At 42.0% G+C, this 12707-nt stretch overlaps 2 protein-coding genes across 2 annotated transcripts; one reads left to right on the forward strand and one right to left on the reverse strand.

The window, feature by feature from the left end:
• Positions 1 to 233: 233 nt before the first annotated feature.
• Positions 234 to 8195, forward strand: E2F5 (E2F transcription factor 5, p130-binding; the record flags this gene model as incomplete). The annotated part of the gene is made up of 8 exons (XM_009072266.1): positions 234 to 343; positions 1023 to 1183; positions 2407 to 2451; positions 3466 to 3530; positions 4467 to 4734; positions 5428 to 5631; positions 6036 to 6080; positions 7477 to 8195. Coding segments are annotated over 8 exons (1008 nt in total), but the record flags the coding sequence as incomplete, so codon positions are not given.
• Positions 8196 to 8251: 56 nt separating this feature from the next.
• On the reverse strand, positions 8252 to 12664 carry LOC103799911 (chromosome unknown open reading frame, human C8orf59). The gene is made up of 3 exons (XM_009072265.1): positions 12545 to 12664; positions 9667 to 9783; positions 8252 to 8320 (listed from the first exon to the last, which is right to left on the reverse strand). The coding sequence occupies exons 1-3, from the start codon at positions 12662 to 12664 to the stop codon at positions 8252 to 8254; spliced, it is 306 nt and encodes a 101-aa protein (XP_009070513.1).
• Positions 12665 to 12707: the final 43 nt, after the last annotated feature.

The raw sequence follows: 12707 nt of genomic DNA on the forward strand, positions 1-12707 counted from the left end.
CCACATGAACTCTGTCGAGGGATGCCCTACTGGCCTTCAGTGAGGTGACTCCTCTGTGTGCTTTGTAGCACTTCCTGCAGGTGCTGAACTTTCAAATTCATGATGGAGTGTCTGGCTCTTGAAGAGCAGAACCTTCTCCCTTGAGAAGGACATTAAGTGGCATTTTTCCAAGGAAGTGGCTTAACAGTCTTTTCTCTCAGCATGCAAGTTGCTGATACTTGTTCTCTTGACAGGCTGCTGATACACTTGCTGTGAGGCAGAAGAGAAGGATCTATGATATCACCAATGTTCTGGAAGGGATTGATCTCATTGAGAAGAAGTCAAAAAACAGCATTCAGTGGAAGTAAGCCATGTCAATTCTGCATATTTTCACACGCTCGAGAGCAACAAAAATTGCCACTTTCCACTTCTCTTCACTACATATGGCACCATAAAATTAACATTATGCTCATTGATGAGCAATATGACATTTTAGAATAACAGTGGAGTTGCAAATGAACTGTATTTGTCTTCCCTTCAACTTGCGCCCTTGATACATAAAATCAGGTTTAACACATACAGGAGAGAAACTTTAAGAATACTTGTGGTGCTACTTTATAACTAGCAGTTTTAGTTGAAAAATTGATTCTGAATGAATCTGGGAGGGGTATTGGGACACACTGTCTCCACATTCGTACCCTCCAGTAGTCCATGCCTATTTTACCTTGGGTTTCTGAAGGTGGAAGCTCAAGTGAAGAGTTAGAGGGGAAGGAGAAAGGGCCTGCAAACCTGCTCAAACACTGCAAAAAAACCCCTGCATTCCAAAAGAAAACAAATTTCCATAGATGGGAATTCTAAATTTTATCTGAAGTTAAGAATTTTTATTTTACTGTTAAAACACTACTGGGAGGGTAAATGCTCATTTCCTTCATATTGAATATTACTAGATTTTTAAAGCACTAAAAATAATATTAAGACATTATCACTGTGTGTTTGCTTTGGATTTTTGCTTGTAGTTTCATGAAGTCTTTTACCTTTTTAAGAGGAGTAGGTGCTGGCTGCAACACAAAAGAAGTCATAGACAGGCTGAGGTATCTGGAAGCTGAAATTGAAGATCTAGAGCTCAAAGAAAAAGAATTGGATCAGCAAAAACTGTGGCTTCAGCAAAGTATCAAGAACGTCATGGATGATTCTACAAACCACCAATATCCTTTTAAATTAATTTTATTGATCTTGGAACTAGAATTAAAGCAACAGTTACAGTGTAGGTAATGGATAGAGCACTTTGTAGTCCATTTTATCCAGAAACAAGGTAATGCAAATATATTTTCAGGTTTTGCTTCAAAATGAAAGAAGATATAAGTCTTATTTACATGACTTTTTAACTTCTGTGACTGATTTGTAATGTGAAAATAATTTAGCATATGTATAAAAATATGGATGCAGCAATTTTTAAGTCTATAGTATAATCCTGCTGTCTTAATTTAAATGAATCATAATGCTTTCCAGCACTTGAGTTTTTACTTTGTTACCAGGGTTTTACCTGAATATTTTTTGTGTTCCTTCATTCTTACGAAAAGATAAAGCCATGACCCAAAGATAAATTGAGTTGGCAAAGTCCTGAAGCTTGTTGGATTTGAAACTGGGGGGAAAAAATGCTGCATATAAATACCCCATGAGCAGAGTTCCAGCTGCATTCTCGTTTAGCTGTCTTGCAAGATACTGAGCGAAATGGATGCCTGAGACTGGGAGCAGGAAAGTGCCCTTCTTATCTGTAGCACCAGTGATAAGGACTTCAAAATTATGGGAGTTGCTCTACAGAAACTGTTTCTGTAAAATGGATTTTGTAGCAAAGGAGATGGAAGTTAGGTGTTAGGAGAAGCCTTCCTTTGGGAGAGCTAGCACTGGAATTGACCCCCTAGGGAGGTGGTGGGGTGTCCATCACTGGGGGTTTCCCAGAAGAAGGGAGGCAATCTGTCTGGAATGTCTTAACAGTAGATCCTACCTTGAGGCAGGGGAATGGGAAGGCAGATGAACTCTGAAGTCCCCTCTGGCAGTACTTTTATGTAAGTCTGCAAAGTTCTGATATGTACTTGAATTCTGTAGTGTCAAGTTAGTGAGGTAAATGGTATTCTTCAAAACAAGATTTTACATGTTCTCCTTTTTCAGAAGAAATTTCTTCTCATTCAGGCTACATGGATTATTTTTTTCTATTTATATTTTCTTTGCAGATACAAATTTATTCTTTTCTTTATGAAATGGAACTCTGCTGGTTTTAACTAGCAATTCTGAAAGCCAAAAATAATGCCTTGATTACACCTCTGAGTAACAATAATAACTTTATAACTTAGGTTCAGTTTAGACAAACTTAAAGGACAACACCGGTTTTATGTTGCTTTAAGAAAAATGCTCCTTGACATAAAATTAAGTTTTCATATGTCACCCATGAAGATATCTGCAACTGCTTCAATGGTAAGTTGCTGCTAGACTTTTGTTCTAAAGTGAGGGATTTCCTGATCTTCCTCTTGAAAAATGACTTGCTAACTAACCTGCTTTTTCCCTGCAAGTATTTTGAAGTACTCAACAGTGATCAGTACTAGGTAGATGCCTCTCATAATGTTCATGAATACCAAGTTCTGGCATTTTCTAGTTGTAGTCACCAATTGTGCAGAATGGAAGCTTAGCTGGAGTACTGGTTTTGGATGCCTTTTTTGGTATTCCTACTTTGCATCAGCTTGCCTCAGGTCATTAGTGGAACCAGAAATAGGACATGGGGTTGTTTAGCCCAGAGAAGAGGAAGCTCAGGGGGGAACCTTATCACTCTCTACAACTGCCTGAAAGGAGGTTGTAGCCAGGTGGGGGTCAGTCTCTTCTCCCAGACAGCTAGCAAAAGTACAAGAGGACATAGCCTCAAGCCACGCCAGAGGGGGTTCAGATTGGACATGAGGAAGAAGTTCTTCACGGAAAGGGTGGTTAAGCATTGGAATGGCCTGCCCAGAGAGGTGGTGGAGTCACCATCCCTGGAGGTGGTCAAGAAATGACTGCACATGGCACTTAGTCCTGTGGTCTAGTTGACAAGATGGTGATTGGTCAAAGGTTGGACTCTGTGATCTTGGAGGCCTTTTCCAACCTTAATGATTCTGTGGAAAAAGAAACCAGTTAAATGTTTTCTTCTTACATTACATATACACCTAGAAGACCTGGGGACGCTAACTAACGGGTGGAAGAAATGGTAAACCTTGTACTGTTGTGTGGAAAGGTTCTTGCAACTATGATCTAAGTATTGGAATTCTGTGATTTATATTATGCAATATACTTGGATCTTATATGGACTATGCAAGTCCTATCAAAGGTTTATTTATGGTCAGTTATGCCATGTTTTAAGTGGCTTTAGAGAATTACCAAATCTCATTTGAGTGGATACCATGCAAGACTTAAGAAAAATGCACATACTTAACACTTTCCTAAAAATTGCTATTTAACCAGGAGATACACTTCTAGCAATTCAAGCACCTTGTGGTACACAGTTACAAGTACCTAAACCTGAAATGGTATGTACTGGTTTCTTGTTTACCTAAGTGTTCTAGAGGAATAGTGGAAAAGAAGAGCTATGTTAGAGCAGAGGTTTTATCTCTATCCATGTGCAAGAGGAGGGGTGGGAAAGGACTAGGATTGTTTCAGTTGAGAAGGGAGAGGCCAGATGTGAAAAAAAATGGGTTTTGTACATCTATATAGGCTAATGGTAATTCTCTCTTCTATTAAACCCAAGATACACTAGGGGGTTTCTTTGCCATCTCTTACTCTTTCTTGCTTTTAAATGTTGCAGCTTTCTAAGTTATGTATAGTTGTCATGAATTCCTGTGAGAACTCAACAGTGACTTTTGTGTGTCAAGTCTCTCTGTTATATTGCTAAAATGGATCTCTTACAAAAAAGCCTTTTAGATTTAGTTGTAGGTTTAGTTTAGATTTAGTTTAGGTTTAGTCTTATAGTATTAGACTGGCTAGAGAAACAGACTGCACTCTCACTTTAGCCAAAGGGCTAAAATGGGCAAGATTAAAGTAGGAGACCAAATTACTTACTTCTGTCCATCTTTTACTTTTTTTTTTGTTGTTGTTGCAGTGCTTGATTTAACTAGTGTTTACGTAGTTGGGAGAGAGCATTGTATGAGGCGTGATAGCCACTGTGCTTGTAGAAGGCTGATCACCTGAGAAGTTTCACGAGCTACTTTTAGTGAGGCTAAGCACAGTCTAATACCGTTAAAGCATCCAAAGCTAGAACCATGAAGCTGATCAGTGGTACTGTCTTTGTCCATCTCTGCTGAAATCAGTTCAGGCAATGGTAAGGTTAGCAGCTGTGATGTTGGGTTGTATTTTTATTTTTTTAATTATTTTTCTGAGGACTAAAATAGCTGATCTTAGTCTTCACCACTCTGTACAGTCTCAAGACCTCAGGGAACAGTAACTTGCATAATACACCACCTTTACAGGGACAGAATGGACAGAAGAAATACCAGATCAATCTTAAAAGTAGTTCAGGACCTATCCATGTGCTGCTTATAAATAAAGAATCAAGCTCCTCCAAGCCCATGGTGTTTCCGGTTCCTCCGCCTGATGAAATTGCACAGCCCCCATCTCAACCTGCAGCTCCAGAGGCTCCACTTAAACCTGCTACAGCTCCTCAAAATCCACCAGAACATCATGATCTGAACCAAGGACTGGAGTTACTGCAAACATCAGTTGTGGACACACCATCAGGTGGATCCAGGGTTTTTCCTACCTCCAATGGGTGGGGGAGGAGGGCAACAGGAGGAGAAGAAACTATTAGGAAAGGTGGTAGATAAAGGAAGGATCATGAATTTGCATGGCATAGCAGCTGTCTGCTAAGAAACTACTCCATGGGCTTACTAACAGCTCTCAGGAGGCTACAGAGAAGCCTTTCCTCTTCTGTCTGGTGAAACAGATTCTTCCCTCATAGCTTAGCATCTTATACTGAACAGGTTTTGGATCTTATCCTGTTAATTATTCTAAGGTGCTTCTCCAGAATGCAGTATGGAACGAAATTGCAAACCTCTGACAGAGGATATGATTTGATAATGTACCTTTTAATGAGACTGATAATACAGGCACCAGTTCCAGCTTTTGTGTCATAAGGTCACTCACCTTCTTCCACATAGCCACAGGGAGAAACTGCCTGAATATCGGGTGTTTTTTTCATAGTAATAGTAGGGTAATAGGAAAAGATTTAAGAAGATACCATGAGTATTACAACTGCATTTCTGAGGGGTCCTGATTAACCTTTAATTAATAATTGTGCCTGTGACTCTGGAAAGGGGAGACTCTTCCCACCTGATCCAAGACACTTGCCATGTTCTTCTCAAAAGACAGAGCCAGGTGCTGTGTGTTCCGTTTTACTGTAACAGTCTGTAATGAGCCTTTCTGTCCATGCAGATGACAGTGTGCAGCAGGACAGCACAGCCCCCACAGCCCCCTCTTATTCCAGCCTTCCAGGCCCGGTGCTGTACCCCAGCCTTTCAGGAGATGGTGCCCAAGCCTCAGCCAGCTCCAGTGACTACCAGGGCTTGCTGCCTCTGGATGTCAACTGTATTCTCAAGCCAAATTCATTCGACATTGCAAAGATGGAGGAGCCTACAGGTAGGGAGGAGTAGTTAGTGTTTAAATGTTTTTACTAGTTTCCTGAGCCTTCTTTGTAACCAAGTTACCCGTGAGTTACACAGAGGAAATGACAAGCCTCTGTTTATCTCCTAATGAAGCCACTGAGCCAGGTCTGAGCAGCAAACTCATCCTGAACAAATGAGTTTCTCTGCCACCAAGTAAGCTTTATGTTATGTATGGCTTCAGGTTTGTAAGAGATCAGTGGGAGGAGTGTATCGGGGGGATAAACAGAGGGGCACAAAACCAGATGTATTTTAGACTGCATGAGCCATACTGTATTTTGCTATTCAGTGTTTTAATGGAGAGAATATCTGTTGACTTCTCTAAACATGTATTGAAAAAACCCCACAGATATATAAAGCATGTGCTCCTGTCTTTCACAGGAAATATCAGTGGGGATATTATTGATGAACTCATGTCTTCTGATGGTAAGTATTTTGCATATTTTCTAATAATCACAAATAGCAGCATGGGTTTTGTGTGAACAGCACTTAGAAGGTGTCTGTTAAATTTGATGCCAAGAATCAGTATCAAACTACTTTCCCCTGTGTTGCCTCCTCTGTCATTCTCATCTTTGCTCCCCTTTCTATTCCCTGCAACAGTTTTATTTAACAGTCAAAATATGATAACCTTAATCAAACCAGCACTTACCTGCATGAATAACCCACCAGTCCTTAATCCAGGGACAAAGAAAGAACAACTTGACTAGTGTGCTTCCTTAAAAAACAAAACAAAACAAAAAACCACAAACAAAAAACCACAAACAACAAAAATCCAAAAAGCAACAACAAAAGCCAAACAAATAAACAAAAATATCCTGCAACACCAAAAAAAACCCTGGTTTAATTTGGTTCTGCCTAAGGCTTCCTGCAGGTGCTTTGAGAAAATATTTCAGAACATAGTTACATAGCTGCATGCAGACTGATACATGGCCAGGTGTGGTACACTAACAGAACAAATGTCACCCATTTCTGCTCTTGCACCTCAGTGGCCATGTGAGTGCAGCACTGAACCACAGTTCCCATGATCCCTGCCTCTCTACTCCATTTCACTGAGGTGCCAGGCAAAGAGTTGAACGAACTCAGCTGGTGTTGTTCCTCTTGCCCTGTGCTCTGTAAGCAGCCTGTGCTAATAATCTGCCCTACAAGCAGACAATGTCAGGGCTCATCCAAAAAGACACCTACAATTATAAGATCCAAGGGGCAAGATGAGATTTTTTAGTCAATCTGCCAATATATGGTTAGAATGGAAATAGCTTCCACTTCTAGAGCAGGTAGAGCATGCCCAGCTCATCCACACTAGGTTACAGTTCCTATGGTGCAGCATGAGGCCTGAGGCTTCTCTTCTTGCATTCCCCCACAAAGATAGCTTCAAGTCCATGCTTGAAATAAAGTTCACGTGCAAACTGCTAGTCTTTACTTCCCCTCTGTAAAATAGGGGTAATGGTAAGTTCCAGACTTGTAAATATTTGAAGGCTGATATATGCAAAATTGTAACAAGACAAGGGAATATAAATCATGGCTTCCCGACGAAAGCTTTCAAAACCTGCCCAAGGAGAAATTAAAACCCCTATTCCAAAGCCATCGCTCCAGCAAACTCACTTAAAATACCAAGCAAAAAAATGGTAGATACATCCCTTATTGCCTTAGTTTGAATGTAGTACAGGTGTTCATGGTATGTATCCTACTGTGCTTGTCAGATTATCAAGGCTATTTTAATTATTAAGACTAACCCTGACACTGGTGATGACAAACATACTGAATTATGAGATAGGGTTGATATTCCAAGTGTTTTAATTTAAACTAAACTATTCCTGCTTTACAGTTTTTCCTCTCTTACGACTCTCTCCTACTCCCGGAGATGACTACAACTTTAACCTGGATGATAATGAAGGAGTCTGTGATCTCTTTGATGTGCAGATACTAAATTATTAGATACTGTGTCAACCAGACTACTTATCTACCTCTAACTGTAACATTCTAGGCTTCTTCATAACCTAAGTATTTGAATAATGAATGTATAACTTCTTAGTTCACTGACTCTGGGAGTGTATTTCCTTTTGCTTCCTTTAACTACTTCACAAATTCAAGAACAAGAAAAAAGGGCTCTTACAAAAAATTCTGGCACTTTTTCACTTGAGTGTTCCCTATGTAATCCAGTTATTTGGAACTTTCTTTAGTAAGAAAAATGAAAATACTTTATAGCCTTGTGATAATTTTTAAAAAAAGATTAGGTTTCTTGCTCACAGTTAACAGCATTTTCTTTGAAGCTTTACTACCACGAAGCTTTTTTTAACCTTTCAAACAGTTTTGAAGCTTTCACTGCCAAGTTGAAAAGTGAAGGATGTCAACTTGAGTTATGCTAAATTGTTTCAGTGAACCAATTTTGTGAAGTGCCTTCTGTTTTAGCACTTTAAGTTTCTCACACTGACTTCTGACATTCCACTTTCCTAGATGATAGGAAAGGTCTGTTTGTAGTTTGTATTAAAGTGTGCCAATACTTGTATATTAACAAGATTTTTTTAATAAAATTGTGCAAACAAAGCCATCAGTATTTGTGATCTTTCATTTTTTGCAATCCCTTCATTGTCCATTATGCATTACAACTGAGATAACAGGCTGGTGGCAGCATCCACGTTTGCTGGTTCCTCTTCTAGATTTGTGGAAACCTGAAAAAAAAAAGTTTCAGTTTAAAACAAGAAGCAGCTTCTTTTTACTCTGCTTGAAAAAAGCACAAATTAATAAATAGGCATTGTCTAGAAGATTAGGTTGTCTTTATATATTTAATTTAGGCTAATTTTGCAGTCATAAATCAATAATTCAGGGGGATTACAGGAGTCACTGAACTTTAGAGATAAGCAAACAATGCTTTATGCTGCAGGAGAAAGACCAAGTGTCATGCCAGTAATGTAACATGCATGACCCAACTAAGATAGGCTAAGCTTTTCGTTCAGAACTGCTCTCCACAACAGTTTTGCAGCTTTGGAGAAAATACTGTCACAGCCTGAGTGATCACATTCAGCATTTTGTCATGTACAGCCCTACTAGCACAGGAGCAGTGAAGTCCCAAGTCCTGGCTGCATGCATTAACAAGCCAGCAGGGACAGGGCTGCCAGCACCAACTGCCTTGAAATCCTTGCTCAGCTTTATCCCGTGCTGGCAGCACTGTCACCTCAGCCTCTCCTTAAAGTATTTGACACTTGTTTTGTCGCTTCCAGCCATACAGAAACTTGATCACCTCAGGCACAGCAAGTAATGCTCAACTCCTGTCCACTTCTCCAAACTCCTCCTACTTTCCCCAGCAGCCGAGATGGATTTGCCTGTACCTCATCCTGGCTCCCTGCATTCTTCTCCCTGAAACTCTGCCCAGAGCATCAGAAAGAGTCAGCATAAAGAGTTTATATGGAGAAACTTGTCAGGAGTTAAACTCTGTGAAGTAATTCTTGCACAAGACTGCATGTAGCCCCATGAAAACTAAACTAGACAAAAGAGAGCAAGTGAAACACTGTCTTAAACCCTAAGCACTACAGGCAAAACCTCTCGTACAGAAAATCGCTGTTTCAGGTATTGGTACTTCTGATGAGGGAATATGAAGGCTTAGGAATCAGGAACAGAGAGAGGCAGAGCTGTTTGTTTCAAAGCACTGTCAGGTGCCTCAGGGAATAGCCAGGTTCATCCTTTCTGTGTCTATTCATGTGGAGATGTAAGTCTCAAATCAAGGGGCTGGAGCTAGAATTAACTTTTTTAAAAAAATTAAACCCCAGCTACAATGCAATTTAAAATTATGTTTTGGAAGCTTCAGCTTGGCTGCCCACTCTCTTCTCTCACTACTTTATTGTGTAGCATTTGAACATACCAATCAGATTTCAGCATTACCACACAAATGCAATTAATTAATCTGGGTTTATGGCTTTAAAGCAACTGCATGAATTGCCTGCAGTCTGAGATCCGGAATATAATGCTTTAAACACACACATTCCTTTCATTCTCCTCAGTTTTTCACAAAGGGAAATACCTGATGATTGTTCTGAGGTTCTTCTGTGGTGCCATTCGATAGCTGCTGTACCTCCTTCTGAACTTCAGCAAATGCTTTATTTAATGCTGCAACTTTTTCTGCATTTCTGATGTTTATCTGGGAAAAAATACATTGGTAGTTTTAACAGAAATTCCACTGGCATGTGAAATTGCACCTTTTTTGTGCAACTATATTATACAGCCAGTGTTATATGCATATTTTCCAGCATTGCTTTTCAGTATGCTTATCTGTTAATTATGTCAGCTAGTCATGTACTAATAAATTTAAAATTATGAAAGCAGTCAAACTTGCTCTATTGGAATGAGAGCACAGTGATCCAGAAACAGAACACAGAGAAAAAGCCAGGCTGTGGACAGGCCCTGCTATCCTGCCCTCAGCTCCTCTTAGCTGCACTGGAATTCCAGGAAGGGTTCCTTCCTTCACCTCTCTGGTGGGCTGACCCTGGCTAGATACCCAGTGCCCACCAAAGCTGCTCCATCACTGCCCTCCTCAGCTGTACAGGGGAGAGAAAACAACCAAAGGCTCATGGGTCAAGATAAGGGCAGAGAGAGTTCACTCACCACTTACTGTCATGGGCAAAACTGACTCGACTTGGGGAAAATGAACTTATTGCCTATCAAATCAGAGTAGGGTAATGAGAAGTAAACCCAAGTCTTAAGAATATCTTCCCTCCCTTCTCCCAAGGCTCAACTTCTCTACCTCCTCTGTCCTAGCAGTACAGAGGGATGGGGTCTGCAGACAGTTCATCACACATTGTTGCTTCTTCCTTCTCAGTGGAAGAAGAACTCACACTCTGCCCCTGCTTCAGTGTGGGATCCTTCCCATGGGAGACAATCCTCCACGTATTTCTCCAGCGTGAGTCCTTCCCACAGGCTGCAGTTCTTCCCGAACTGCTCCAGCATGGGTCCCTTCCATGGAGTGCAGTCCTTCAGGAACAGGCTGCTCCAGCACGGATCCCCCGCTGGGTCACAAGCCCTGCCAGCAAACCTGCTCCAGCATGGGCTTCCCACAGTGGCACAGCCTCCTTTTGGCACTCACCTGCTCTGGTGTGGGGGCTGCAGGTGGATATCTGCTCCACCGTGGACCTCCATGGACTGCAAGGCACAGCCAGCCTCACCATGGTCTTCACCACAGGCTGCAGGAGAATCTCTGCTCTGGAGCATGGAGCACCTCCTGCCCCTCCATCTCTGCTGACCTTGGTGCCTGCAGGGCTGCTTCTCTAACATATTCTCACTCCTCTGTTCTGAATGCTGCTGGTATTGCACAGGTGTTCCCCCCCCCCACTTCTTAACAACGTTACCCCAGACACATGGGTATCTATACCAAAAGTTGTCTGAACAGTTATAATAAGCTTGTAGCTATTAAAGAATAAACCTATTTTAACAACTTTTTCCGAGCATCTTCCTATACTGCTTAATGATAACTAAATCGTCGAAGACTTAATGCATTAAAGAATACAGCTTCAAACACAGCGAATAATATTTTACTCCTAATAAGCTACTGAGTTTTCATGAATATGTCTTTTAAACCTGTTTCTTCTTCTATTATACAAAACACTAGACTAAGAGATGTGACACCACCAACATCAGTTTGTTACTTCCAAAGTTTGTTACGTTCCTGTCTGTCTACCAGATTACTTTCTCAAGTGGCTGTAGCTTGCAGGAGGAAATCTGGAAGGGTTTTTTTTTTTAGAACTATATAACTGTTGTCCAGCAGACTGCAACTGCATCTGATGGGAACAATAAGCCACTAACTTTCTACTTTTATTACCGCATGCCTTTCTAGATGGACAGCTGAACTCTCAGCAGAACACATCTCAAGCTGGAGGCAGGATTTGAGGACGAGATACCATATAATGACTAGATGCTACCAATAGGAAAACTCTTGCTGAGATCATCCCCCATCCCTCTTCCCCTGGATTGCTCCCAGCTACATGATCCACTCTCCCTCCTCTGGGCTGTGCTGCTTTCCAGACACAAAAATGACTATTATTTTTGCTTCTTTACTTTTCTATTGCTTTAGTGTTAAATCAGTTCATGGAAGCATCTGCAGAGCATCACAGCCAATGTAAGGTGCAAGCAGGAGGAAAAGAGGAATTAACAGCAAAACATATGGCAGTGTGTGCTCCTAGACCTGTTCACAGGATCTTACTGACACGGTTTTACTCAACAGCTAGTGGATCAGAAAGGGCTTCTCTCTTCCTGGGTCTTCCCCAGTGAAATGCTTCATAATTAAGTTAGTTCAACTCACCAACCTGGCACATAATGCAAAATGCATTTGTAAGTGCTTTTGCTGCTGATTTAGCAAGATGAATCAATCACCTAGTAGGTGACGAGTTCCTGAGCCAGCATCAAGGAGAGCGGTGGCAACAGAGCCGAGAGCCCAGCAAAGGGGGCTGGGATCAGGAACATGATGGAAAAGGAGCACGAGTAGTATCTGTATCCCTTGTAGTACCTGTGCCTGGTGGTTTGCACCAAGCCATTCTGTTAAACCCTACCCTGCATTACACCAGCAGCGACGCTGCAAGCGCAGCCCACGGAACGTGAAGTCACCGAGCTGCTGATGCTCCCTTAGCGTCGCCTTCCCTAGAACACGCCGAGGTCCTACCAGACACTGCCCGAATGACACCCCACAAAAACAACGGCTTGAAGCCTTCCGCGGCTGATGCCTGCAGATTAGTCAAACTCCTCGTGCTTCTCTTTCTGCAGAGATGATGCTATCCACATACACGCCTAATTTTCAGGCGGCGATCGCGTGCTTTGCACTCTGGTGCGCAGAAGCGCAGTGCCCTTAGCGCAGCTCCACTTAATCACTCCCGAGCTCTTCCCCGCGGCAGGAGCGAGCGGTGGGACCGAGCAGGGCTGAGCCCGGAGGTGACGGGACGCGCCTTGCCCTTCGCCTTGGCCTTGAGGGCGCCGCTGCGGGCGATGTGGAACACGCTGGGAGCCTTGGCAGCCCTGGCGCGGCTCTTGCCCATGGCGGCAGCTCCGGCGGGGAGGGACAGAGGGAGGGACGGAGGG

The sequence above is a fragment of the Acanthisitta chloris genome, unplaced genomic scaffold, assembly GCF_000695815.1.
Source record: "Acanthisitta chloris isolate BGI_N310 unplaced genomic scaffold, ASM69581v1 scaffold18573, whole genome shotgun sequence".
Classification (NCBI taxonomy): domain Eukaryota; kingdom Metazoa; phylum Chordata; class Aves; order Passeriformes; family Acanthisittidae; genus Acanthisitta; species Acanthisitta chloris.